Here is a 27,112-nt window from a genome sequence, read left to right as displayed (position 1 = left end):
TTTAGTTCTGGACAGTGTGGGAACACACCTCTGACTCGGCCTTTTCCCCTCTTAGGAATCTCTCCTCCAGAAACATTTGCAGCTGTGCACAGAGCCACTGAGACCAAAACATGAACTGCGCTATTTCCATGGTCCTAACGGAGCTGGCTAACGGTCTGCCTCCCTCATCGGGGAAGAGGGAGATACTTGCGGCCCGACCTGGAACACTACACGGTAATGAAGAAAGGGACAACTACAGAGCCCCGTGGGGAGAGCTCCAAGATGAAGCGAGCGCGAGAGTCATGGAACAAGTTGGTAATATAATTACATTTCTGTGAAAAATGGAAAGGGATGAATGTGTGTCCATACGTCTGCCCAGAAATGCATTTTAAAATGTGAAGGCCGTTCCTCGCATCATTGCCAAGTGTTTCCGTCCAGGACTCCCTAAGTCTGAAACCGTGTGGCTACCTTTTGGGCATTAAAACAAAACAAAACAAATGAACAAAACCCCCAAATCCTCTGCAGCCATTTCAGAGACAGACTGTGCCTGAGACTAACTCAGGTCCTTCCCTCGCTGGGAAGAAAGGCGCCCTGAGGCCGGCCGTCAGCCCCAAGCAGCACCCGGGAGTGCGGGGGAACCCGGGTCCACCTGAGGAGACCCACATACAAGGACCCACTGTTTTCCTAAAGGCGAGCAGGCGAGACCTTCCCAGAGGAAAACGTTTTATAATTAACAAAGTAGTAGGTGTCTCCGGCACCCCAGGGCCAGGCAGCAACCCATTTTCCAGTAGCAACCATTAATTATTTATCTAGAAGTTAAAATATAGTTTTGGGGGGAAGGGAGCAGCAGGACACAGAGGGAAAGCCTAGCAGTCAGAGGGAAGAAAACAGAAGTTCCGTCCAAAGGGGCATTTTTGTAACATATAGGCACATTTTCCCATAAGAAACTCCCAGAAAAATTGAAACCACATGTGCAGATGGCCAGGCCGTGCTGTGCATGTTGCTGGGCAAGCGGTTCAGGCGGGCTGCAGCGAAACCTGCTCTCTCAGCTCTTGGGTTCTGGGGCTTTCTCTGCAACGAGAAGCCCCTAGAGAACCAGCCGACCTCAGCTGAGTGCAGGGAGTGGCTTCCTTCACCACCCCCCCACCCTGCTTGTTCCCTTTGCTCTCCAAAAAGTTACAAACTGGCTTTCCTTCCTGATAAACCAAGGCTTCCTCACTGATTGGTCTCAGTTTGGGAAAGGACGTGACATCAGCAGCTTTGCAGACTGGGGCTGGGGGGCCGCTGTGAGCTTTGGCCAACCTCCAGGCAGCTAGGTGGAGCATGTGTGTGTGTGTGTGTGTGTGTGCGCGCGCGCGTGTGTGTGTTTGTGTGTCTGGGCGCAAAGCGCGTCTGTCTGACCACAGGTAGTGCTCAGATTACCGTGCCTGCTCTGTTCCGTGCTGTTCTCTCCCGTCTGGCCAGGACCGTGCGGTTCAGCCAGCCCCAGCACTGGAATTCCCAAGGAGCAGGGGGAGCATGGAATTTGGACTCAACTGAGCGACCGAAGTGGAGAGTGGAGCTTGCCCGGCCAGGAGAGCACCATGGATGGCGAACCATGGGGCAGGAGCAGCAAGTCCCTGAGGCCAGGGGACCTTCCTGACACGCGGCTCCTTGCAAACTCGTGGATGGAGGGTGAGTCGCCGGGCAGTGGCATCAGGGTGCTGGGGAGGCTGCAGACCGTGCGTCGGGGAGGAGAGGGCGGGGTGAGGTCAGGGGCTCTGTCCGAGGTGTGTCCACAGCTTGGAAGGTCTGTATCCTTCCCATGGTTGTTCAAAAAGCTGTACACCTCTATCTGCAGAGTCCCAGAGACTGGACAAAGTCGATTGACACAGTTCATTCACCAGTAGAAACTTCAGCTCCAAAGAATGGAGGTATAAAGCTTACTTATAAATAGGATACTTTTACTGCCAAGTCGTTTATTAAAAGATCTTAGGTATTGGGCATGTAGGTGGGGCTGGGCTTTAAATGACATCCAAACACTGAGTACTGATTGATTCACTTTAAAAGGAGACCTTTTTCTTTTTAACCTTTGGAGAAGCATCTTTTAGGGATGCTTGTCACCTGTCACGTGGTGTCTTTGCTAACTGTAGAGTCTCGTGCCTCTGGGCAACTGTCATTTTTTGGTGAGCGTTCAGCAGGTGCCTGATGACCGAAAGGATTCTGAGAAATGGGTCTAAGCATCAGAGGAGCGATAATGACATTGAGACTCATGTTATTAGCAAGGCTGCCCACAACACTTGTCCGTCATAGGGGCAATTTGCAGGGACCCAGCAGTCAGGGAGGATTTATTACTTTCCTCTGCTACAGCTGCTGAAAGGTGTGGGGTGGGGGGGAACCCCCAGAAGAAATAAAATAACAAAATGCCTTCCCTCCCACTGACCCAGCAGATATGCATGTATCCAGTTTTGCTCGGAAAAGGAGCAGAGCCCTCGACAGTAAGCAGGATTCGCGTTCGCAAAGGCAGAACTGGATTCGTCAAATTTTTGGAGCACAGAGTTGGGGCAATAGAAAGCAGAGTGGCACCAAAAATGGCTTTTAAAAAAAGGAATTAGATAAATATGTTTTTTTAAAGATTTTATTTATTTATTTATTTGATAGAGATCACAAGTAGAGAGGCAGGCAGAGAGAGAGAGGAAGCAGGCTCCCTGCTGAGCAGAGAGCCCAATGTGGGACTCGATCCCAGGACGCTGAGATCATGACCTGAGCTGAAGGAAGAGGCTTAACCCACTGAGCCACCCAGGCGCCCCAATAAATACGCTTTGAAAGCAGCAAATTGTATTTCCAAGTTCATATGGGAAAGTCTCAGTAATCTGGGTGATTTCCACATGGTTATTTTACACCTAGGTATGACGTTTATTTTTATTTCCACTCCAAAGTGGGGTGGCAGCCTCTTTTCACTGATTAGGGTCCTATTCTACCTCCCATTTGGGGCAGGATCCTTTGCTGGCTGGAGGTGAGCAGCTGCCCATATCCTCAAAGGTATGGTGCTTAGAAAGTGAACACTCTGTCAGTAAAGAGTAAGGGGGCGGAGGGGCTTAGGGAGTCAACTGAGGACAAGTCTGGAGAGCTGGAACTTGGTCATGGAGCTGCAAAAGGCTTGGTGGCATTAAGCCTTCATGAGGCAGGGAGTTGAGAGCCATTGATGGTTCTGGAGTGGAGATCGGGCAGTAAGGAAGACTGTAAGCAGATGAATCTGGTCGCCGCAGTCAGGATGGAGGGTGGGATCCCTGTCTCGTGCAGGGAGGGTTTGGGCACATGCAGATGGCTGTCCCCCTACCCCCCAACCCCGGGCTTCTGGGTGAAGCCTGAGAGTCTGCATTCCTAATAACAAGCTCCCAGGTGAGGCTGATGGTGCTGGGAGAACTGTGCGCTCACTGTCTAAGCATGGAGCTTACATTTGGATCGAACTTGGGGAATGACATAGAAAGGGGACATGGGTGACAATTTCAAAGGAGAGAGCAGTCCGTCTGTGTTGCTTGACTCAGTATTGGGACTAAAAGAGTCAGGGCAGCCGAAACTGTAACGTTTTGAAGTCTAAATTAATGTCAGCCAAGGGGGTAGGTGAGAGAGAAGCTGGGGGTGGGAGCTGGCTTGGGAGCCACCGAAGAACGGAGGCTTCTGTTGTGCACATCAGAGTTTCAGTGGCCGTGCCCAGTGCACAGCGCGCCCACGTGGCCCAGACTAGGAGAGCAACAGGTCGGGAAGCTGAGACCTCCGAGCCTTCTGCCGGGGCTGTGCTGAAATCCTGGGAAAGGAGAGCTAGTCCGATGGCCCAGAGCTGAGAGCCAGGCATGGAGCCCGGGGCCGGGCCTGCAGGTGAGCACGTAGGCCCAGTGAGTTAGAGAAGCCGAAAGAGCTTCGGATGTTGTCATTCCCCAGGAACTAAAAGAAGAGAAGTTTCCAGAGAAGCAGAAGTCGCAAGGGCAGGAGACAGGACTCCTCTGCTCCCCTCCTTCCTTGTCGCGCCCCTCTGACTGGCCAGGTCCCCTTCATCTGCCACCTCCAGCCTGGCCGCTGCCACCATGAAGCCCTCCCAGGCTCTCCAATGCACCTTTTCCTGAGCGGAGCCCAGCTCCCCCTGCTCTGTGCAGCCCTGCCCCTGGGGCGCAAGCGAATTGCCCTTGTTTATGCTTCTGAACGCCTGACCTTGGTGAGGTGTGGAAGGCGGAGTACTCCGCATGCCGTTTCCCAACAGCCCCGAGAGAGTCAGCTCAGGTGAAGCGTGTCCCGGGCACCGGGGCACGGCAGGGGTTAACGAGGGGCCCGGGTGCCGCTCGTCTGGGGCAGCTCAGCGGCCCCCGCTCTCGCCTGCGGGCCTCTCTCGCCTCCTCCTCTGAAGGAAGGGAGCAAAGCTTATGCAGATGGCAACCAGCTCTTCGGAGACATGGGGTTAATGCTTCAGTCCTCTGCCAGCAGCAAAAAAAAAAAAGAGTATCTTTCTTTTTTCTTCCTGAAAACACCTTGTTATGGGGTGAATTGAGTCTCCCCACAGGATAGGTTGGAGCCCCAACCCCCAGTACCTCAGAATGTGACCTTACTTGGAAATGGGGTCTTTGTAGATGTAGTTAGTTAAGATGCGGCCCTACTGGAGTAGGGTGGGCCCTCATTCGATGACCAGTGTCCTCAGAAGAAGAAGAGGGGAGAAAAGGGGGAGGCCTTTGACAGCAGAGGCAGAGACTGGGGTAACCCGTCCAGCAGGCCAGAAGCCCCAGCAAAGATGGACGGCTGCCACCTGGAACTAGAAGGGGCAGAGAAGGAAGGATTCTTGCTGAGAGTCTCCGGGGAGAGCTTGGTCCTGACAACACCTTCCTGTGGGACTTCTAGCCTTCAGAACTAGGGGACAATAGATTCCTGTCGTTTTGAGCCAACTTTGATAGGGTGGCTCTAGGAAACCAACGCATACCTCCCCATAGCAACTTAGGAGAACGTGCTGAAGGAGAAACTAACCACCACCACCCCCCGCTGCAGGTTTGTGTAGGGAAATTCCTTTCCTCACAAAATCGAGCCCACCCGGTAGAGAGTGGGCTCACATTTAAAGAGGAGACAGGCACGAACAGGCCCGGAAAGGAAGCAAGCCCGTGTGTTCATGGTGGCTTTTGAGACATCGGGGTGCCTTGGCAGGGGCAGGTTTTCCGGGGAAACCTGCCTGACCAGACAGAATGGGTGCTGCTGTGAGGTCCCTGTGGAGAGAGACAGACAGAGACCGAGAAAGAAGAGGCTGGAGAAAGAATTATAGTGGACAGGTTGGACTTGCCCAAGAGCTGCCTCAGTGGGCCTTTCTGTTTCCTGTTTCGGACCATGAGGCTCTGTGTCTCTTCCTCCTCTTTTCATTTGTCCCAGGATCCAACCAGGGTCCATCGTAATTGTGACCCCAGCCCCCAGATCCTCTGTTGTGTCGGTGAACACCCCTGGGCCTCCCCTTACCACGTCCCGTAGGCTGAAGGCAGACGCTCCTGCCCTCCCGCGGTCACCCAACCTCCCCTTCTTCCCCTTGACCTCGCACAGTGTTTCCCAGGATGGAGACAGATTTATGCCACTGCCTCAGAGCCCAGAGCTCTGTTAGCAGCTCTCCTCAGAATGTATCAATTAATGCCTTTAAAAATATCTTCTGAAATAATGGAAATTAAAAAAAAAATCATTCCAGAATGGCAAGAAGAATGAAACGGCGACCTTCCTAATGCATTGCAGGGTTTGCCGGACACTCGATTTAAGAGAAAGGTGAGTTTAATGGCAGTCATCGGAGGACTGGCAGATGCCTGCCCCATTTCCACCTCGAGCCCCGCTGCTGTGTCTGAGGCTTTGCCAATGACCCCATTTGGCATCGATTTCCTGGCAGGAAAACCAGTAGAGTGTTGGGGAAGAATCCCTAATGCCTACTCAGGGCTTGGCCGGTGTGCTGTGTACAGGCAAAGGCCCTTGAGTTGCAAAGGCGGTGGTGGGGTCAGTGGAGGAGGGGACGGTGACCTTGAGCCCCGTCTTCATCCAGTCTCCTACTGGGAGCATTTCCGTGTTCTGGAGGCAACAGGTCCCCTTTCCTGCCCTGTCTGCTCGCTCTGGTGCTTAGCAGAAAGGCAGGCAAAGCTTCCCCCTGGGGGGAATTGCACATGCTGTCGGTAGCTCATTGCCTGCTTGGGTGTGGGCTCTGGAAAACCCTGGAGAGCCCCCTCCCTGATCTTCCCAGGCAGGATCCACACAAGATGTATGTCTCAGCCGTGTCTTCAGTGTTTTCAAGAGCTAAAGAGAGTGTGTGGGGACTAGTCCCTGTTGCAAATTATGGTGTTTACAACCATGTGTGTATGTATGCATGAAGATTCCTATCTCCATGCTTTTGATGCTAGAAAAATGTCACGCTACCCACGGTCACGATTCTAAGTCTTTCCATAATCACTCAGTTGTTCAAAGACCTGCTGAGGCTGACATCCTCGTGGAAATTTGTGATGAATTTTGGCTTTGTCGGGACCCAAGTTTTTCTCCTGGGCGGGAGTGATAGACACATTATGATAGGCTTACCCAACCCTAGTCTAAAATGACTTTATTTTTTTAAGGTTTTATTTATTTATTTGACAGAGATCACAAGTAGGCAGAGAGGCAGGCACAGAGAGAGAGGAGGAGGCAGGCTCCCCGCTGAGCAGAGAGCCCGAGGCAGGCCTCAATCCCAGGACCTCAGGACCATGACCTGAGCTGAAGTCAGACACTTAACAACTGAGCCTCCCAGGTGCCCTCCCCCCATGACTTTAAATTAGAAAGCAAAGTTTCATATACCGTTGATGGGAATGTGAAGTGGTATGACCCTTTTGGAAGAGAGTTTGGAAGTTCCACAAAAGTCTAAACATGGGGTGACCTGTCCTAGAGCATTTCCACTCCTATGTATGAAGCCAGGAGAGCTGAAAACAGCCCCCCACGGACTTGCTCATGAATGTTCACAGCAGCGTCATTAATAACAACCATGAAGCAAAAACAAGCCAGGTGTCCATCAGCTGACGAATGAATAAATAAAATGCGGTCTGTCTCTACAGTGGGTATTATTTGGCCGTGGAAAGGGATGAAGTGCTGTTCCCTACTGTAACGAGGATGAACCCTGAGACGTGATGCTAGGTGGAAGAAGCCAGTGGCAAAGGACCACGTTCCATACGATTCCACTTACATGAACTGTACGCATAGACAGACGTGGCTGCTCAGCCCCCCACCACGTGCACCTGGACAGTTCCCTGTGCTTCTCAGTGACACGGACTGTGTCTGTTTTGTAAATGCCACATTCTCAAGCACGGGGACCCCACTGCAGGTAGCCTTTTTTATTCCTCTTAGGGGAGTACACAATTCTTGATTTACCGTAAGCGCAAGGAGGAATGGTTTCAAGACGAATGGATAGAAAGTGAAGCCTGTTTTTGTCTCTAGTTGATAGTATAATTGCGTCATTTTTTATGAAACCTGAACAGAGTTACAATTTAGAACCCAGATTACCTGCCCGGACTGTTTAGGCTGTCAGCTCTGATTATCCGAGCTCGCTTTAAGAAAGGGGAATGTGCCAGCTATGTTTCTTAGCCCCTGAACACCTGGAGGGAAAAAAAAATGGATTAATCATCACACACATGGTGATCCATTAGGATATACTTGCAAATTTCTTTTAAAATGGATTTTCAAAATCTTAATTTTTTAAAAAATATTTTATTTATTTGACAGAGAGAGATCACAAGTAGGCAGAGGGGCAAGCAGAGAGAGAGAGAGGAGGAAGCAGGCTCCCTGCTTGCTTGCCCGAACCCGATGAAGAACTCGATCCCAGGACCCTGAGAACATGACCTGAGCTGAAGGCAGAGGCTTAACACACCGAGCCACCCAGGCAGCCCCAAAATCTTAATTTTTGGCTCTTCCTTTGCATCCAAGATTTTGTGCCGATTGCGTTTTGTGTTTGCTCTGACGGTATAGAAATAGTTGTCCTTTTAATTCTAATTTGGAGAGAAATCTTTCCATAGCTACCATCTGGAGGGTAGGCTCTAAGTACTAGAAACAGCAATTTTTTCCTGAGAGAATCAGGAACCTCAGAGAATTCTGTGAGGCCATGAAGTTTCTATTGATTGAGCATAAGGTTTGGGAGGTAAGAAAAGCTATTTCATGTAAGGTACTCGTAATGACCCCAGGAGGAGAGCGTTGGATGGACTGCGTGTCGATAGGCTCATTCGGCTTCCTCTTCCCTATAAATGCTTTAGGCATTCATCTGGAATGATAGTAATCTGCTCCATGGGACACACTTTCCTGGGTCTTGATAGCTCCCAGGTAGCAAGGTGGACCTCAGCTACTGTGTTAAGTACAAAGTATTCTAGCCTACTCCTTTCTGGCTTTTTGGTTGATAAGGTACTAGTAAATTCCCTGGTTCCCCAGGTCTCCCTAGTTTTTAGGAGACACTGGTTCCTTACAAGGAATGCCTGCCATCAGACCATTCTGCCTTGTCACATTCTGACTTCCTGTGCTTGTTCTGGAAATCAGTCAGAGCGTGAGATGAGGAAAATGCAGGTCTCTGCCTCGTTCACATTACCTCCACATTCAATCAGAGAGAGGAAAACATTTAATGTGTTGGGGGGATAGGGTTTATAGGGTTTCTTCCGAAGAACGTGTGTTCTTCCTGCGTGGTCGTGGAACACATTTGCTATTTGCAACAGCAGCGGTGATGGGGTGTAATTAAGACTCTGCTTAAGGGGAGGGCGGGATAATGATAGTAGCTAGTAGCTATTGACGTGTGCGTAAGTTCATTGCTGTCCTAACATGAAAGGGAAGGAAACTGAGGCTCAGAGCCTGTCTGGGGACCCACAGCTTCGAAGCACCCGAGGGGGTCTGAATTCAGAGCTCTCTTAACCACACTGCCATGCTGCCTTTTGGGATAAATAATGTCCCTGTTACAAGGTCAGACTGAACTCTGCTTTGTGCTTGATACTGGGATGGGCGGTAGTCCAGAAATAGATATTGTTCAGTTTAGCTTGGATTTTAAACCTAATGGCGTACGTAATGATGTGATCACCGCTATTAGTACATGGCGCTGTTTGCTGAGATACTGAACTTCGAGTCCATGCAGGAAGCTAGACTGGCAACAGCAGCTTAACACGCGAATGCTGGTGATTAGTGAAGCTCTCACTGAACTAAATGGACCATTTGCCTTTGAAAGCCATGCGGTCCATCACCCCAGTCTACCTCTTTTGTCCTCAGGCCGGAGACTGGCTGTAGTTCTTTCTTTAGCTACATTGACATTTCAAATAAAATGTGTACTGGGAGCATCGATGGACGGGAGAGATGCTGAAGGGCTCGTGGGCGTCTTGACTGATGGACTCCCATGTCTCCATCCAGGAAGACCCCTCAGGCTCTTACGGACAGCAGGGCTGCCTTTCGGGTCTCTAGCACGGCGACAGGATGTAACCCGGTCCTCCCTTTCCATGCAGATGTTGTGTCTGATTGGTCTCCTGTGCATGAAGCGGCCATCCACGGACGTCTTCTCTCTCTGAGGAACCTCATCAGCCAGGTACATGGCTTTTTGGGGAAAAAAAGACAAACATTAAGAATATCCTATCGTGGGGCGCCTGGGTGGCTCAGTGGGTTAAAGCCTCTGCCTTCGGCTCAGGTCATGATCCCAGGGTCCTGGGATGGAGCCCCGCATCGGGCTCTCTGCTCTATGGAGAGCCTGCTTCCTCCTCTCTCTCTGCCTGTCTCTCTGCCTACTTGTGATCTCTGTCAAATAAATAAATAAAATCTTTTTTAAAAATTAGTAAAAGAGGGACACCCGGGTGGCCCAGTCGGTTAAGGGCTGCCTTCGGCTCAGGTCATGATCCCAACATCCTGGGATCGAGTCCCACATCGGGCTCCTTGCTCTGCAGGGAGCCTGCTTCTCCCTCTGCCTCTATCTGTCACTCTGCCTGCCTGTGCTCTCTCTATCTCTCTGACAAATAAATGAAATCTTTAAAAAAAATTAGTAAAAGAACAAATGTGACATGGTGATATAAACTGCATTAAATGAGATTTAGTGGCGATTCCTTTAACTATTGTATTTTGTAAGTAGGTTGAGCGCATATTTTGAGATATTTGAGATGTCTATAACAGTTGAAATACCATAAAAGTGTCTGCGATTGCTCTAAGTGTTAGTCCTATGGACTGCTATTACCACTGTGGTTTGTTGTCTGGATTTGTAACGGAAGGACATCAGACATTTTAGGTGGTTGTTAGTGAAAATAAATGTTTTACATTTTAAAAATTTCCAATTTCATGGACCTATCTAGAATAAGAAATCCTCCTATAAGATAACAATTTCTAAAGAAAAATTTCAGACTACCTAAGCCACTATCTTAAGCTGTTTGTAGTAGCACCAGCCCTATTATAAATCGAAATCTAGATAGTAACACATAACTCTAGCTAAAAGCAGTTAAGCTGCTTCTCGGATAAAATGAAACATTTACCTATTTTGAAGGGAAGAAACATGATCACTGTAGCTTTTATATATCACTTATTAAATTGGACCGATATTCATTTATATTCAGTATTTATGTTTATTGCACGTCAGATGGAACTATTATCTTTATCTAAGTTCTGTGACATTATTTGAGCAACTTATCTTCTTGGAACCTCAGTTTCTGCCTTCATAAAATGAATTTTGTCCTCATGCCGAAAGGCTGGAGCACAGCAGGCAAGCGCAGGCGTGCAGGAGTACTTCTGGTCTGTTCATGTCACATCTACCAACATCCTGTTGGCCAAAGCAAGTCGGAGGACCACGTCTGAAGTCAAGGATGAAGGAAATACATTTTTTCAAGTATGAGGTGATGGCAAAGGTGTGAATGTATTGCACTGCTATGGAAGAGTGAAGAATTAAGACCCAAAATGGTCTATTAGGTTACCTTATGTGAGTCTGTGAGGATTAACTGAGGTGACATGTAAATTACCTACTCCAGTTACTTTCATCACTCATGGTATTTATTTTCTGATTACACTAATAACACTTTGGCTAATCAAAGAATAAGGACAAACACAGTTGCTAAACCAAACCTATTTTAGGGAGGGAAATAAGACCAACATTCAAATGTCTATAAAACAAAGAGAGAAGAGAAAAGAAATTTGTTTTGGCCCAAGAAGGGAGTAACTCATTCCATAACTATTCTTCACCACGGCTTCACATTAAAATATCCAGGATGTTTTTAAAAAATAACAATGCCTGGGCTTCACGCCAGACAGTCTAATTTTAACTAGGGCAGTCTTCATGCACTACTACTTTTTTTTTTCAGATTTTATTTATTTATTAGAGACAGAGCGAATGGGGGGAGCACAGAGGGAGAGGGAAATGGAGAGAGAATCTCAAGCAGATTCCCCACAGAGTCCAGTTCGGGGCTCGATCCCAAGACCATGAGACTATGACCTGAGCCAAAATCAAGAGCCAGATGCTTAACCGACTGAGCCACCCAGGTGCCCCCTTGCTTTGGTAGTTTTTTAAAAGCTCCTGTAGAACCACTGCATTCAAGGATTTATTTAAATAAAAGAGAACAGTATGATAGTGTAGGTGAGAGAGAAAGGCAAATGGACATGAAACAAATAGGAGGAAGAAAGAAACAAAAAGGCAAATAAGTTGGATTTCATTAACATTAAAAACTCCTTCATCAAAAGGCAATATTTAAAAAGCAAGGAAGCAAGCCACAGATGAGAAAATATTTGCTATGTATATTTGTACATCTGTCCATCCATCCAATGAAGGGCCCATATTCCTTGTCTAAAATCAATACAAAAAGGGTAGGTAAGCCAGCAGAAAAATGAGCAAGAGACTTGGACTGGCACTTCATAAAAAGGGCTGTGCAAATGCTCAATAAAATTATCTAACTATGCTGATTAGTAATTGGGGTAATTCAGATTACAATAGGAGATGGTATTAGCAGCTCCTCCCAGCAGAGGGGTTAAATGTGAAGAGACAGATAGTACCAGGTTTCTTTACCTGTGTAGTGATAATATGCATGTTTTCCTTATGATAATTCACTGAAATTTACACTTAGGCTCTATGGACTTTATTGCACTTTAATAAAACTTATTTAAAAAGTAGTAGTGGGGTGCCTGGGTGGCTCAGTGGGTTAAGCTGCTGCCTTCGGCTCAGGTCATGATCTCAGGGTCCTGAGATCGAGCCCCACATTGGGCTCTCTGCTCAGCAGGGAGCCTGCTTCCCTTTCTCTCTCTCTCTCTCTGCCTGCCTCTCTGCCTAACTGTGATCTCTCTCTGTCAAATAAATAAATAAAATCTTTTTTTAATTTTTTTTATTTATTTATTTTTTAAATATTTTATTTATCTATTTGAGAGAGAGACAGTGAGAGAGAGCATGAGCGAGGAGAAGGTCAGAGAGAGAAGCAGACTCCCCATGGAGCTGGGAGCCCGATGCGGGACTCGATCCCAGGAATCCAGGATCATGACCTGAGCCGAAGGCAGTCGTCCAACCAACTGAGCCACCCAGGCGTCCCTAAATAAAATCTTTAAAAAAAAAAAAAGTAGTAGTGTTTGTTAGGTCAGCCGAAAGCAATCCTGATACTCCTTGACCACAGTGGGACCTTAATGTGGTGGTTCTCAATGTGGACTGCATGTTAGGATTGCCTTGAGCTGTCTGGGATAAGGTGGGGTTCTTAAAAAGCCTGGTGCTTGACTTCAGCCTCCTTTGATTATATGGCAAATGCTCTGGGGTTCAGCCTGGGTATCAAGCCTTTAAAAGCTCCCCAAGGGATTCAAAGACACAGCTGAGACCGAGAACCTTAGCAATAAGGTATGGCCGAAAGCAAGTGGTGAAAACCAGCCGTTCCGTTCCTTGAATAAAACTCCTTATGCAGCAGCCCCCCTCTGAAATCCTCAAAGGGCTAAGTCCCTACCAAGTGGAAATAAGGAAAGACCCCGGTGTTCTGAAACATCAGGTCTTTCCGATGTGGCAGCTAATTGAAGGCAAAGTGGTAATGAATAAGAAGTCTCAGATCATGATTCCCTGCAAGTTACAGGTTGCTAAGCACGCATTGTTTCTTAGTCCTCGTAACAACCTTGTACGGTAGCTACAACTGTCCCCATTTTACAAATGAGGAAACTGAGGCTTAGGGAGAGAAGTCACTGGTTCGAGGTCACGCTGCGTGTTAGGTGATGGCGCCGGCATTTGAACTTGGGAATCACGCTGCTTACCCTCCCTCTGAGGTCTCCATCCGAGGTATGAGACAAGATAGTGGGGCCATTCAGAGAAGTTGGGCCAGCAAGACAAGGAGCCCTTTTCAGGGAGAGTTTGCTTGTTGGCAGAGGCTGCGTTTATGTTGTGAGTTGGTTCTCTTGGTGGTTACATCTTAGCGGGGAACTGGAGACATGCATCGGGGGCAGAGAAAGCCAAATACAGTATGTAGAGAGTATTGAGAGAAAAATGAAAGGATCTGAGGACAAATCCTTGAAACGCCTGCACTTAGGAGCTGTGAGGAGGAAAAAGGCCAGAGTTCGTGAGCGAGACAGGAAAAGGACAGTAGGAGGTCAGAGATGGACTTCTTTCTCAGGGAGAGCTTGGTTTGCGAAGCCAGAGGAGAGGTTTCATGAGCTTGAGATGACTACAGAGCCAATTCAGAGGTGGACGGAGACGGGAGACGGAGCGATGCATGTTAGATTCAATAAGGAGGAAGTCTCTGGTGATCTTTAAAAGCAGTTTCAGCAGGACTGGGTTGGGAGGTGGGAGAAGGGCGACAAGCAGAGACAGTGGGGACAGACTGCTTCTGACGAGAGGAGAAAGGAGGGGAAGCAAAGGCGAGAAGAGGATTGGGTGGAAGTGCGGTGTGGTAGAGGGTCAGCAATGACCACGGCAAGACTTCAGGACACCCAAGGACAGTGTGCCCGCAGAGGAGGGGGGAGGTGGAGAATGCGCGTGAGAAGGTGGCCGAAGGCAAGGCATGAAGTGCTGGAGGGGTGGGGTAAGGTCCCGGGCTGTTGGGGCGAGCTCCGATGATTTTCTCCAAGAAAGGAGCAATGGCAGAACAGAGGACCGGCGACGTGCAGAGAGATTTTAGGGGCGGGGAGAGGGGAACGTGTGAAATACTCACATCAGGTGGCTTTGGTCTCCTTGCTACAGTAGAAGGAAATGATGTGTCTGATGAACATGCAGGAGAAGGCTGCTCGTGACCCCCTTCTGCCCTGAGTATAGAGAATGACCCGTCAGTTCTGTACAGGACAGAGGACAGAGCCGAACCTCATTGTAGTCTTCAGGTTGGTTCATGCGGGGATGGGCATGTGGTTTGAAGCTGGGACAGAACGCTGCCAGGTGCTGAGCACTGTGTCACGGTGGGCGCCCTGACATCGCCCAGCCCCGAGGCCCCATCTAAAAGAGGGTCTGACGGGGCGCCTGGGTGGCTCAGTGGTTTAAGCCGCTGCCTTCGGCTCAGGTCATGATCTCAGGGTCCTGGGATCGGGTCCCGCATCGGGCTCTCTGCTCGGCGGGGAGCCTGCTTCCCTCTCTCTCTCTCTCTGCCTGCCTCTCCATCTACTTGTGATCTCTCTCTGTCAAATAAATAAATAAAATATTAAAAATAAATAAATAAATAAAATAAAAGAGGGTCTGAGGATGAGCCGAGATTAGGCACAATTGGTTACAGAAAGATGAAAGAGAAGCCATTGGTCCATGTTTTCAAAACCTGAGAACCTACGGGGGACGGACCCTGTGTGAAGGAATGGGTTAAAAATTACCTCAAGATATTCTAGAATATCCTAGATAATTCTGACTGATGGCCATCGTTCATTTAAAGTAGTGCCGTCGCTCAACGAGAAACTGTACACACAGTCCTACATTGGCAAAGTGAAATTGAAGGGAAAGGAACCCCCTAGTTATGAATTTTATGTGTATTCTAGTAGTGTGAGGGGAAGCGATTGCACAAATATAGAGCATTGAGGCGGGCAAAGAAAGGATCTAAGAGCACATCTTTGAGGGGATGCCTCCAATTAAATAATAAAATAATAATGACAATAATAAAATAAAATAACAGATGCCACACTAAAGTCCATGGGCAAAACTTGTGACGGTATCTATGCAGTAACTCAGCTCTTCTTGAGTCGCTGGTCGGTAAGCATTTATTGAGTACTCTTTGGGTACAGATGGGATGCGAGGTTACAAAGGAGGGGAAGGTGTAGTCACTTCCCTCCCTGGGAACAGCAGGGCCGGGGTGGGGGGGGGCAAAATACTGTAAGGGATGTCAGAACTTCTCATTTACAAGTGAGTCTCCCAGAACCCCTCCCCAGACCCACCCAAAGAAAGGCTCCAGATTTAGGACCCAGTTGACTCAGGTGTATGTCCGGAACGATTGGACCTCTTGAAATCTGTGAGGTCACACCCATCAGAGTGTAAAAGCTGACAGGATCGGATGATCAGGAGGTTGACTGACTTACAAATGGTTAGGAATGATGATGGGGGAGGCAGTTCATGGGAATGATTTTAGGCAAATTTTAACTATTGTGGGAAGAAAAGGTACAATCATATTACCAAGTCATTAGTTAAGTTAACCGTATTATTACCTAATGTGTCCCAAGAAAAACAACTTTTGTTGTACCCAGGTTCCTCCTGTCGAGGACAATGTATTCCATGATCAGGGCATCTCGGGGTGTCTCTCCTGGAGTTCTTTTGCTGCTTTGCGTGGATGGGGCTCATAATCCATCTCCTGGAGAGAGCAATTTTTCCCCACAGTTTGATGAAACGCATGGCCTTCTGACAACTTTCTTGGCTCTTCGGACCTCGAGTACCTAGAGTGAGGATGTCATTCCCCTCTGTCTTAGGACTTTTCTGCCTCTGTCTGTGCAAGTTCACCTCATGCTTTGGCCCTAGATTAGGCATCTCTTGCTGTGTAACCAATTACCCCCAAACTCAGAAGCTTCGTGAACAGACCTGTATTAGCTCACAATGTCTGTGGGTCAGGAATCAAGACACAGTTCACCTGGGTCAGGGACTCCTATGAGTCTGCAGTCAAGGTGAAGGCCAGAGACGGAGACAATTTAAGGCTCGACTGGAGGTGGACCTCGGTCCTAACTCACTTCCATGGCTGTTGGCAAGTTTCGGTTCCTCCTGGTTCTTGAACTGAGGCCCTCAGCTCCTGGGTGGCTGTTGGCTGGAGACCGCTCTCTGTCCCTTGCCGTGGACCTCCTCGAGACAAAAAGCAAGCAAGTGAGAGGACGGGAGAGAGTGAGAATGAGAGAAAAGTCAGTCTAGAATGTGTGTCCCTAAGAGTCAAATGGCTGGGTCACAGGGACGCATCTCGTCAACTCTAGTGGACACTCTCCAGCTGTTTTCCCCAGGGGCTGCATGAAGGTTCCTTGTTTACTTGACATCATTAGCAACACCTCAGCACACTGGCAGACCGGGAGCCAAGTGAACTTAAAGAGAATTGTTGTAGGGCTGCATCGGGGTTGAATCCACACCGTATGGGGCTGTGGCTTTACATCCGTGTCTCTGCTCACTTCCTCTCCTGCAGGGCTGGCCCGTGAACCTCATCACGGCCGATCGCGTGTCCCCACTCCATGAGGCCTGTCTCGGAGGTCATCCCTCTTGTGCAAACGTTTTATTAAAGCATGGAGCTCAGGTAAGTGCGGCTCAAATAATGTCTTAGGGACCATGACAAAGGCCTGTTTCCATCCCTTTTGAGTCATTTCCGGCATTTTTGACTAGTCTGATTGGAAGGTCGAAGAGGGGTGTTTTTCAAAAGCATGACATCCATCAAGCTTCTTTGCCTTAGCGATTAGAGGAGGAACCGAATTTTTAGCCAGGAAGGAATGGTTTGAGTCTACAGCCGTTTCTTTAGCAGTCACTCCTAATAAATACCCGGAAATGGATTTCTGCCTTCGTTCCCATGGCTGGAAGGTAATGAAATATTACAGAAAACGTGGAACATTTGGCTCCGTGAGACCTGAATAATGGTTCCAAACCATGTCTACCATTTGCTAATATTGGAAACTTGGATAAGTTACTTGGGCTCTGAGCTTTAGAGTCCATGTCTGAGAAGAGGGGGGAAGATAACAATGAAGCTGTGTGCCCTGGAGAGAGGAACGAGCTTTGTGGCACGCACGGAATGTCTGCCTCAGCGGGCGACGACCAAACACTATTCCTACCTGTTATGTCTGGCCGTGTAACAAGCCACCCTAACTTAGTGACTTGAGACAAGAGCCACTTATTTATTTATTTATTTGACATATACTGTATTATATGTTATATAATTGCACAAGTCTGTGAATCATCAGGCTTACACATTTCCCAGCACTCACCATAGCACATACCCTCCCCAATGTCCATCACCCAGCAAGCCTCTCCCTACCCTCCTCCCCCTAGCAACCCTGTTTGTTTCGTGAGATTTAGAGTCTCTTAGGGTTTATCTCCTTCCTGATCCTATCTTGTTCCATTTTTTCCCTCCCTATCCCCCACAGCCCCTGCCCTGCTTCTCAAATTCCTCATATCAGAGAAAGCGTATGATGATTGTCTTTCTCTGATTAACTTACTTCACTCAGCATAATACCCTCTCGTTCCATCCATGTAACTGCAAATGGCAAGATTTCATTTCTTTTGATGGCTGCATAGTATTCCATTGCATATATAGACCACATCTTCTTTATCCACTCATCTGTTGACGGACATCTAGGTTCTTTCTGTAGTTTGGCTATTGTGGACATTGCTGCGGTAAACATTCAGGTGCATGTGCCCCTCCGGAGCTCTCCATTTGTATCTTTAGGGTAAATACCCAATAGTGCGATTGCTGGGTCATAGGGTAGCTCTATTTTCAACTTTTTGAGGAACCTCCATACTGTTTTCCAGAGTGGTTGCACCAGCTTGCATTCCCATCAATAGTGTAGGAGGGTTCCCCTTTTTCCGCATCCTTGCCAGCGTCTGTCATTTCCTGACTTGTTAATTTTAGCCATTCTGACTGGTGTGAGGTGATATCTCATTGTGGTTTTGATTTGTATTTCCCTGATGCCGAGTGACGTGGAGCACTTTTTCATGTGTCTGTTGGCCATTTGGATGTCTTCTTTGCAGAAATGTCTGTTCATGTCTTCTGCCCATTTCTTGACTGGATTATTTGTTCTTTGGGTGTTGAGTTTGATAAGTTCTTTATAGATTTTGGATGCTAGCCCTTTATCTGATAGAGACAAGAGCCATTTATTTATCTCAAAGTTTTTCATGTTGGCCAGATAGTTCTTCAGGTCTGGCCTGGTTCTGCTGACCTTGGCTGGGCTTCCTTAGGCCTTCAAGGTTAGCTGACAAGTTCGCTGGGGCAGGCTGCTTTGTGATGATCTTGCTTTGTGGCTGGGCAGACAGGAAATCTCTATGTGGTCTCTCATCCTTTCCCAGGCAGCCTGGCCTGGTGCCCGTGGGAGCAGGCATCCCAAGAGTAGCAAAAGAAGGCAAGCTCTTGGCTTGCGTCCCATTTGCTCTCATCCCATTGGGCAAAGCAAGTCCCGTAGACAAGCCCAGATTCAAGGACTGAGAAAGGAGTCTCCACGTTTGACGGCAGGAACTGCAATGCTGTGTCACGAAGGGACACTTCCTAGGAGGAGTCATGTGTAAGCTGAAACGTGAAGGACCTGTTGAAATCTGTCAGCCGAGTTGTGGGTTGGGGCGAGTTAAATACCCTCTCTGTCCCTGCCAAGAAAATGGCTTTGTCCTGAGAGCAGGAGTAGAGAGCTGTAGGTGAACGCGGTCATTCGGGTCTATACTGGGGTTACGAAAACTTACTCCACATGTAGAAACAGGGCCAGGATGATGGAGAGGCTGAGAGGCACCGAGAGTACCATCTATAGCGAGCGACTCCCTCTCAGGGTTGTGGGGTACTTGCGTGCCTCCGGGAGGGAGTGTCTCCTTAAACTTTGTGCCCTGGACATCTGGGCCTCACTGGTTGTCGCCTTCCTTGGAGGTGGCTTGTGAGAATGATTTCATTGTCTTCATAATATCTTTGCTTCACAGTGTAGAAAATGTGCTTTTGACTTTGCTCTTCCCTATTTGCTTATAGCCCAAACACTGTGAAGTCAGATGTGAACTTGTAAGTTTCAGTCAGATTTCCAATGTGTGAAAGACAGCGCCAAAGACTCTAGTTTTCTAGGACGTTAACCAGTCTTGTAACTGTTAGTGGCATCATTTCAGCATTTAATTGACTGACGATATAAATTCTCCTTTGAGCTAGCCTTACCATCTTACAGGTTCTCTAATTCATGAATGAGTTGAAGAAAATCTTTGGCACACCTTAACCCTATATTTCTGTACAAGTCATGTTTTAAAATTAAAAAAAAAAAACCACGCAAACAACTCTAAACGGTTACTCTCGCTGCTGGACAAGACTCTGGATTGGGGCGGGATGGGTCTGGAATGGAATGTTTAAAGCAGGGAGATTAGTTTGTAAGCCCTATAGGATTATCCTGACTAGTTTCGAAGTTCATATTCCTGGGGGCGTAGAAGTGATATAATATTCGGTAACATTCTCGGGGCCTTACATCATTCAGCTTTTCACAGCCTTGTGGATGTTTGGTATTTTTGTCCTCATTTTAGAGCAGTGGAATAGAAGGCTCAGAGACATTAGAAAGCAGCTTAAAGTAGTGGAGTCTAGATTTGAATCCAGGACAGCCCATTACCTGCCTTTAGCCTGGGGCTTTTTTTTTTTCCAGGTGAATGGGGTCACTACAGACTGGCACACCCCGTTGTTTAACGCGTGTGTCAGTGGCAGCCGTGACTGTGTGAATTTGCTTCTGCAACATGGGGCCAGCCCCCATGCTGTGAGCGATCTGGCGTCCCCCATCCACGAAGCGGCTAAGAGAGGTAAATCTGCTGAGAATTTGTCGTCCACCACTCCTTCAACAGACATCTCACTGTTGTAAGAGGAGGGATAGCTTTTAGGGATCTTTCCTCCGTGTGGGGCCCTGGGACCAGAAACACGGGCCTGGCCTGGCCGGCAACAGCAAATTCTTGGCCTCCACGCCAGGCACATTAACGCGGCAACTCTGGGGTGGGGCCGGGCCATCTGTGTTTTGTTTAGCAAGCATCCCGATGATTCTGATGCACACAAAAAGTTTGGGAACCACCCTTTCAGAGCATCTGAAATGTGGTTTACTGCTGTAGGTTCTGGAATGGGGGCTGGCCTATGGTAGACTGTCCATCAAGATCTGTGAAATACATTGTTAGACACATGACCCCAGAAAAATCAGATTATTTTATTAATTTTTAAAAGATTTTTATTTATTTATTTGACAGAGGGCACAAACAGGGGGAGCAGCAGGCAGAGGGAGAGGGAGAAGCAGACTCCACACTAAACAGGGACCTCCCATATGGGACTCCATCCCAGAGCCCCAGGATCATGACCTGAGCTGAAGGCAGACGCTTAATGGACTGAGCCACCCAGGCGCCTCTCAAATTATTTTATAAAATAAATTCTATTCTTTTGTTTTAGGGCCTTAAAGAATATTGTCTCATGGCCACCTAGGTTTTCTTTTTTTAAAAAATATTATATTTATTTGAGAGAGAGAGAGAGAACACAAGCAGGGGGAGACAGGCAGAGGCAGAAGGAGAAGCAGGCTCCCCGCTGAGCAGAGAGCCTGATGCAGGGCTCGATGCCAGGACCCTGGGATCATGACCTGAGCTGAAGGCAGACCCTTTACCAACTGAGCCACCCAGGCGCCTTCCTCACCTAGGTTTTCTAAGTGAAACAAACTTTCCATTTTTATTGGAAATACAAGATGCTATATACAGCTTGGGATAATTCTCTACCACACCTGGCTTTATTGAGATTTAACTGACAAATGAAATTGTATATATTTAAGGTGTACTAACATGATGACTTGATAGGTACCTACATTATGAAAGGGTTACCAATCAAATTAATGAACCTATCCATTGTCTCACAGTGTTACCATTTTTTGTGTGTGGGGAGAACACTTAAGGTTCACTCTCCTGGCACATTTCAAGCATATGGCATTAGCATGTACAGTTACCATACTGTACGTTAGATCCCCAGAACTTCTTCAGCCGGGGTAATTCTTTTCATAAAGCCACAGTTTTCCTGATATTCTTAACTCTGGTACAAAAAATACAATGGCAAGTTCTGCCTCTCCCCAGTGCCCATGACCGTCATCGTCACTATTGTGAGCCCACATTGACGGAAGAGTTTTTAGTTCCTCAGTGGCTTTCCCAGAATGGCTCCCCATGAGCCCTCCCCACAGCAGCCCTATTTGACCGAATCCATCCATATGATAATCATCTCCCAAGGCACTGACATTTCTTTGTTAAGAGACCTGTCAACTCATCATATTCCCTGGGTGCGTGGAACTCAAATGATTTTATAGAAGGAGAAATGCAGGGCACCTGGGTGGCTCAGTGGGTTAAGTGTCGGCCTTTGGCTCAGGGCATGATCCCAGGGTCCTAGGATGGAGGCCCGAGTCCGGCTCCTTACTCGGCTGGGAGTCTGCTTCTCTCTCTGCCTGCCACTCCCCCTGCTTTTGCGTGCTCTCTCTCTCAGAAATAAATAAATAAATACGATCTTAAAAAAGAGAGAGAAAAGCAAAGAAGCAGTGTTTAAAGTATGACATTCTAGACCAAGCAAGAATGATTTGGCTTTCACCAAACCCAGTTTGCCAGAACAGGCCCCACTTGGATTGGATGGGGCAGGTGCTTCTCAGCCTCGCCTGTGTCCACGGTGGCCTCTTTCTTCCCGGGGCCGGCCCTTGGCGAGCTTCTGGGCTGCGTCCCCGGGCGCCTGGCTCCTACTATGCCCTTTCTTCTCCGGGCCTACCTGCAGTCCTTGTTCCCCACCCCCTCCTCACCGTCCCCTCCATTTCTGTATTCAGTCTGGTTGCAAAGCCACAGACCCTCGAGGCAGGCTGCTGGTTGCTCTCCGTGGCCCACAAACCCAAGCGGGCTTCTTCCCGGAGCTGCGGAGGGATCATGCCTTACGGTCAGCGCATCAAGCGACGGCAGTGTGTAAAGTCCTTCCCTGGGCTAAGCAGAGCAGCACTTGGTCCGTGGCAAACATAAGCTTGCAGGAGAGAGGAAAGGTATTGTGTCCCTGGCTCAGAGAACGTGCGCTGCAACCATGTTTCTTGTGCCCTGGGCTGCAGGCCACGCGGCGTGTGTGGAGACCCTGGCGGCCCACGGGGGCGACGTGGACCATAACATCAGCCACCTGGGCACGCCGCTGTATTTGGCTTGTGAAAACCAGCAGATAGCCTGTGCCAGGAAGCTTCTGGAGTCAGGTAAAGCTAAAAGCACACGAAACAAGGAAAGAGAATGAGAAATGGAAGGTCTTTTAAAAGCCATTTGTATTGTAATGGGAAAGAGTGTGGGCCGTGGAGTCAGGCAAGGTCAGGGTTCGTGGAGGCTGTGTTCTGGGGCGGGGCGGGGCGGGGTGGGGGGGAATAGATTTGACCCTGTTGGCACTTCCGCTCTGGCTCTGTCGCTCGCAGTGAGGGTAAGGATGGTGAGCCCATCTGCTCCCAGGGTGGTCCCTCTCCCCTCCTCCTACAGCCAGTCACGTCTGAGGCCAGCAGGACGGGCCGGCTGCTGGGGCCTGGCTCGGTCTCCCCCCTGGGAACTTCTTCTCCGGTACTTGCCCTGTGTTTAGCTCATTGTTGATCTTCTGTGTTCCTCGGAAAGGCCTATGTCACATCATTCTTTTGCACCTCCTTGGTGTTATCCAGAACCTTCTGCAACCTTGGAACACCACTTCGTCACCCCTGTAATGACCCGAGTCCTGCTTATTCTTTAAAACTCCAGCAACCCTTCCCTTCCCTTGACTGTCCTGTGGTGCTTGCTGCCTTCTGCTCATGTGACAGCCATTGGTCACGGATTAGGAGAGTCATTCTCCGTCTCTCTCCCGCTCTCCCTCAGCCCACCCCTTTCCCCTCATGTTCTAGGTAGATTTTAAGTTTTAGTCAGGAAAGGGCAGGGTTTCCCATTCCTCACAAAACCAAGAAGAGTCCCGGAACAATCTGGCTACTGTGTGTTAGGTGGACATAGGTTTCCATTTTCCTAGGGGAACAGCAGCTCAGGCAAAGCCACCTGTCCCCACCTGTCACGGTGGGATCCAGTCCATCTGGCTAGGGTGGGGATCTGTAGAGAGCGTAGGGATGGAGTTGGCTTGGGATGGTCCTAGAAGAGGAGGATTTTTCTAGAATGTAGCACACCTATGGTCAGCATTCAGAGGCATATATATATAACCTCATATGCTACATAGCTCGTGTTGTACCTTCAGTCGTGTTGTCACATGGCACTTTCCCCATCGTATTCGATGGAATCAAGACATCTCCCATTTTCCCAGGATTGCCAGGCCCACTGTCGAAGCGTGCTTCGAGAAGGGAGACACTTGGGCTCAGCTCCCTGGATGACTCTCTCCTTCTTGTGACTTTTCAGGAGCCAGCGTGAACCAAGGCCGAGGTCTGGACTCCCCTCTTCACGCAGTGGCCAGGGTGTCCAGTGGCGAGCTGGCGCTGCTGCTCATGGACTTCGGAGCGGACACCCGGGCCAAGAACGCCGAAGGCAAACGCCCCTTGGAGTTGGTGCCCCCTGAGAGCCCTCTGACGCGGCTCTTCCTGCAGCGAGAAGGTGCTTCTCCTTTGCCCGAACCTAAGCCCTAATCCGTAGCAGCTCTTGCGGACTCTCGCGGGAGGCAGGTGCTGACCGAGCTCTGACTTGGGAGACTGTATGAGATCCTTCTCTGCCCTCGCCGCATGTGGGGAGCTGAGCTCATTGACTATTCAACAAGGTATGGTCCTGGTCAGGAACCACCTGTGGTTTGCAATGTTGGAGACCGGTTGTTTCAGTTGATCTAATACTCCGTGTGAGGTACGCCAGCTTTGAAAGAATGAACACGATCTTCAGCTTTTGATATGAAAGTTTTCTAGAACATAGTTTAGAACAATGCACCAGAATTCTCTTCAGGGTTGGACAAAGCCCCCCTCGGGTGCCTAAACTGCCCTACGCATGGACCAGACTACTGGGCACTTGCTTGCTGGGAGCAAGGATGCTACTCGAGATAGTGCTAGAAAGTCTTCCTTTAATGATCGACAGCAGTCTGAGGGCATTTACTGGTGCAAGTCCATCGACACCTAAGTCTTCCACAAATAAGAGCTGACACTTCTAACCCAAACAACTAAACGAGATCATTGAGTGCTGTGCGAGGGGGTAGGGCTGTGAGGTCGGGGTGGGCTGGGGGGAGAAGCAGAGACCCCTCAGATGGTATTCGTAACTGTCCCTAGACACAGAGATCAGCCAGCTTAGGACCTGCTTTCTTACTAGAGTGTGGACTTTGTTAAGTTTTTCAAGGCGGTGGGACTTTGAAGCAGGCTTCCCTGCCCGACGGGTTCTGACAGCAGGCTACAGGGTTATATTCCGCCTGCTGAGAATTAGGCCTCCCTGGGTAGAATTGTAAAGTGGCTGCAGAATCTTCTTCCTCCTACTCTGACTGTCCAGGGTACTTGCAGCCAAAGCCCTGCCTTTGGGGGCCTCAGGTGCGGCCTGTGTGGTCCTCTCCAGGCAGCTCTTCCTGCATTGTGATGATTTGCTTTTAAAAAATTATATCTATCTATCGCCTATTTCTCCAGCAGGCACAGACGGCACAATGCTTGGGGCCCACGATGTTTTTAGGGCCCACAGAAATATGTTCATCTCTTTTAAAATCCGAATGAAGAAAGGGATAAAACTCAACCTGGATTAGGTTTGCCTTTATACCAACATGGTGGCAAAATACCATTTTTTTTTTAACTGAGAAAGAGATCCACAAAAGCAAAAGTGCCTTATGGCCCCCTAAAGTTACAAAGTTACATGTGTGTCATGTACACACACACGTGTGTATCTATCTCTACCTCTATCTACAGTCCCTCGTCCCCTGCCTCAGCAAATAATCGCATTGGATTTTCAGTTTGCCTCCCCTGACTCCTCCCTTCCACTTGATGTCCCCAGGCCATTCCTGGCACCTACTTTGCCTTTCATTCCTTTCATTCGCATTTTGGCGACAGTGGGGTCCGTGATCCCACTGGCTTGTAGAATGTCATTTTTTCCTCCAGAGAATTACTGCTGCTTTTGCCCCCATGATTCATTTTTGGGGGTTTTGGTGAGGTCACGTCTCAGCAGTCTAGAAGGCCACAGGACACGGGGCCAAGCCAAGGGCAGAGAGAGCCAGACCTGCAGATTCAACCCAGCAAATTCTATCTCCGATCATCCCTGGAAAGGAGTTCTGGAGTATTCCTACCCCAGTAGCTTCAAAAAGCATCTAAAGCAGGGTTTACTCATGACTCACCATGAAAACGAAAGATGACCCCCCGCCCAGCATGGCCGGAGCCACCCTCAAACCCGCTTTGGCTTTAAAGCATCACGAGTGTTGCTGGGGGAAAGAAAAAAAAAAAAAAAAGACACGGAGATGAAAGCAATAGGCCAATTCATAGATAAAGAATTGCCCGTTTTATAATGGAGGAGAGCCCACTCCTGAACACTTGCCGGTGCCAGGAAGCGGCTGCAGAGCTATAGCGGGTTTTCAGCTCTAATCCTGTGGACTTAAGGCTGCGGTTGTCGTGTGTCGCCCCACCTCGAGTGGACAGCAGGTAGCCAGCTGGTAGCAGTAGTTGCGCTGAGCTTGCTCGGATGTCCTGCTGTTCTGCCTCGTTGGACACTTCTCTATCCGCAGCGCCCACAGTGGTCCCCGGCCGCGTGCCTAGCGCATAGGTTATAGCCCCGTCCTTTGGCCTTCCTTACTGAGAGGGACTCAAGTTCAGTTTTCCCACCGGGTACTTTTTACAGCTGGTTAACATGTGCCTTGAGTCCACTGGGGAAGTTCGTTAGGAGATGCCTCGAGTCTACTAAGCAGAGGCCAGAAGGTGCCCCCGATCCCGACCTGGGGGGCCTTGGGAATGTGCTCCGAGGTCCGAGTTGACAAGACTGCATTTATTTCTGTTGGGGCCGCCCGTTTCCCGGTGTCCCGCCAAGTGCCAGTAGCACCTCTCCCCCAAGTGGTGACAAGCAGAAGTGTCTCTACAGTTGGCCAAGTGTCCCACCTTTTCCCTTCCACCCGACCCCCTGCTGAGAACCACGGTCCTAAAATGTGGACTGTTGGCTGGTTCCGGGCGCGAAGTCTGTGCTGGTTTACTGTTGAGCTCTGAGTAGAAGCACTGGGCTCCTCTGAATGCAGAATAAAAAACAACTGGGACTTAAGATAACATACCCTTGGGCTTCCCTGATGGCTCATTAGATTTGAATATCTTAAAATGGCTTCATTATAAAAGTCTTTGTATCTAGACATGCCTTACTTTTTGGGAAGTACCTTATTTTTAAAGGTAAAATACAAGAAAGCTGTTGAACGTGAATTTTATTTTCAATATTGGGAATGTTGTGTGACTTCCTAATTCCAAAATTAGCTGCCTTAAGCCTCCATTAGTGAGATTAAGCTTTGATTTTTTTTTCAGTCTGCTCTACATCAAAAGCTAATAAGCTTGTTTTAGCGAGATACCAGAAAAGAGCGAACATAGCCTAAAAATGCCTCCTACTACAAAACCCTGAAAATGGTGTTAAGCAGAACTCCGTTATTTCCCTATGACAGGGTTACCTCCTGTCTGCTTTTAAGGAGAAGTAGCCTTAGATCAGTGACACCAACATGTGGCTTGTCTTGCGATCTCTCTCCAGGACCTCCCTCTTTGCTGCAACTCTGTCGCCTTAGAATCCGGAAGTGCTTCAGGACCCAGCAGCATCACAAGATCAAGGGACTCATCCTTCCCGAGGAGCTGAAACGTTTTCTCCTTCATATGTAAACATATCAAGGGACCAGAGTCACAAAAAACCCACCAAGATTCCGGAGTGTTGCAGCCGCTGGCGTTTTGGAATAAAATCAGGTTTATAGAGCTTGGCCGGTTTGTCAATTAGATTTTTATTTTTGATGGAGACCCGCTGGGAACTTCTGTGTTATTGGTTGGGAGGCCTGAGACCTTTCCCCCTGCTCCTTAGAAGAGGGTGGGGGTAATCCCAACTCCTGTTCGAGCCACTGCTGAGCCAGGACCTGTGGTCCTCTCCAGGGGGAGGGGGAGAGGGAGAAGCAGGCTTCCCACTGAGCAGGGAGTCCCACTTGGGGCTCCATCCCAGGACTCT

The 27,112-nt window shown here is 48.7% G+C and overlaps 1 protein-coding gene across 1 annotated transcript; it reads left to right on the top strand.

Moving 5' to 3' along the window:
• The first annotated feature begins 881 nt into the window (after positions 1-881).
• Positions 882-26,892, top strand: ASB9 (ankyrin repeat and SOCS box containing 9). The gene is made up of 7 exons (XM_004758876.3): positions 882-1,653; positions 9,447-9,526; positions 16,488-16,595; positions 19,660-19,810; positions 22,102-22,236; positions 23,393-23,584; positions 26,654-26,892. Exons 1-7 carry the CDS (start codon positions 1,563-1,565, stop codon positions 26,776-26,778), a joined length of 882 nt encoding a protein of 293 aa, XP_004758933.1. The 5' UTR covers positions 882-1,562; the 3' UTR covers positions 26,779-26,892.
• Positions 26,893-27,112: the final 220 nt, after the last annotated feature.

The sequence above is a fragment of the Mustela putorius genome, unplaced genomic scaffold (assembly GCF_011764305.1).
Source record: "Mustela putorius furo isolate JIRA1106 unplaced genomic scaffold, ASM1176430v1.1 tig00003836_pilon_pilon_pilon, whole genome shotgun sequence".
Lineage (NCBI taxonomy): Eukaryota > Metazoa > Chordata > Mammalia > Carnivora > Mustelidae > Mustela > Mustela putorius.
The sequence above is the reverse complement of the archived record's forward strand: the minus strand, read 5'-3'. Positions and strand labels throughout refer to the sequence as shown.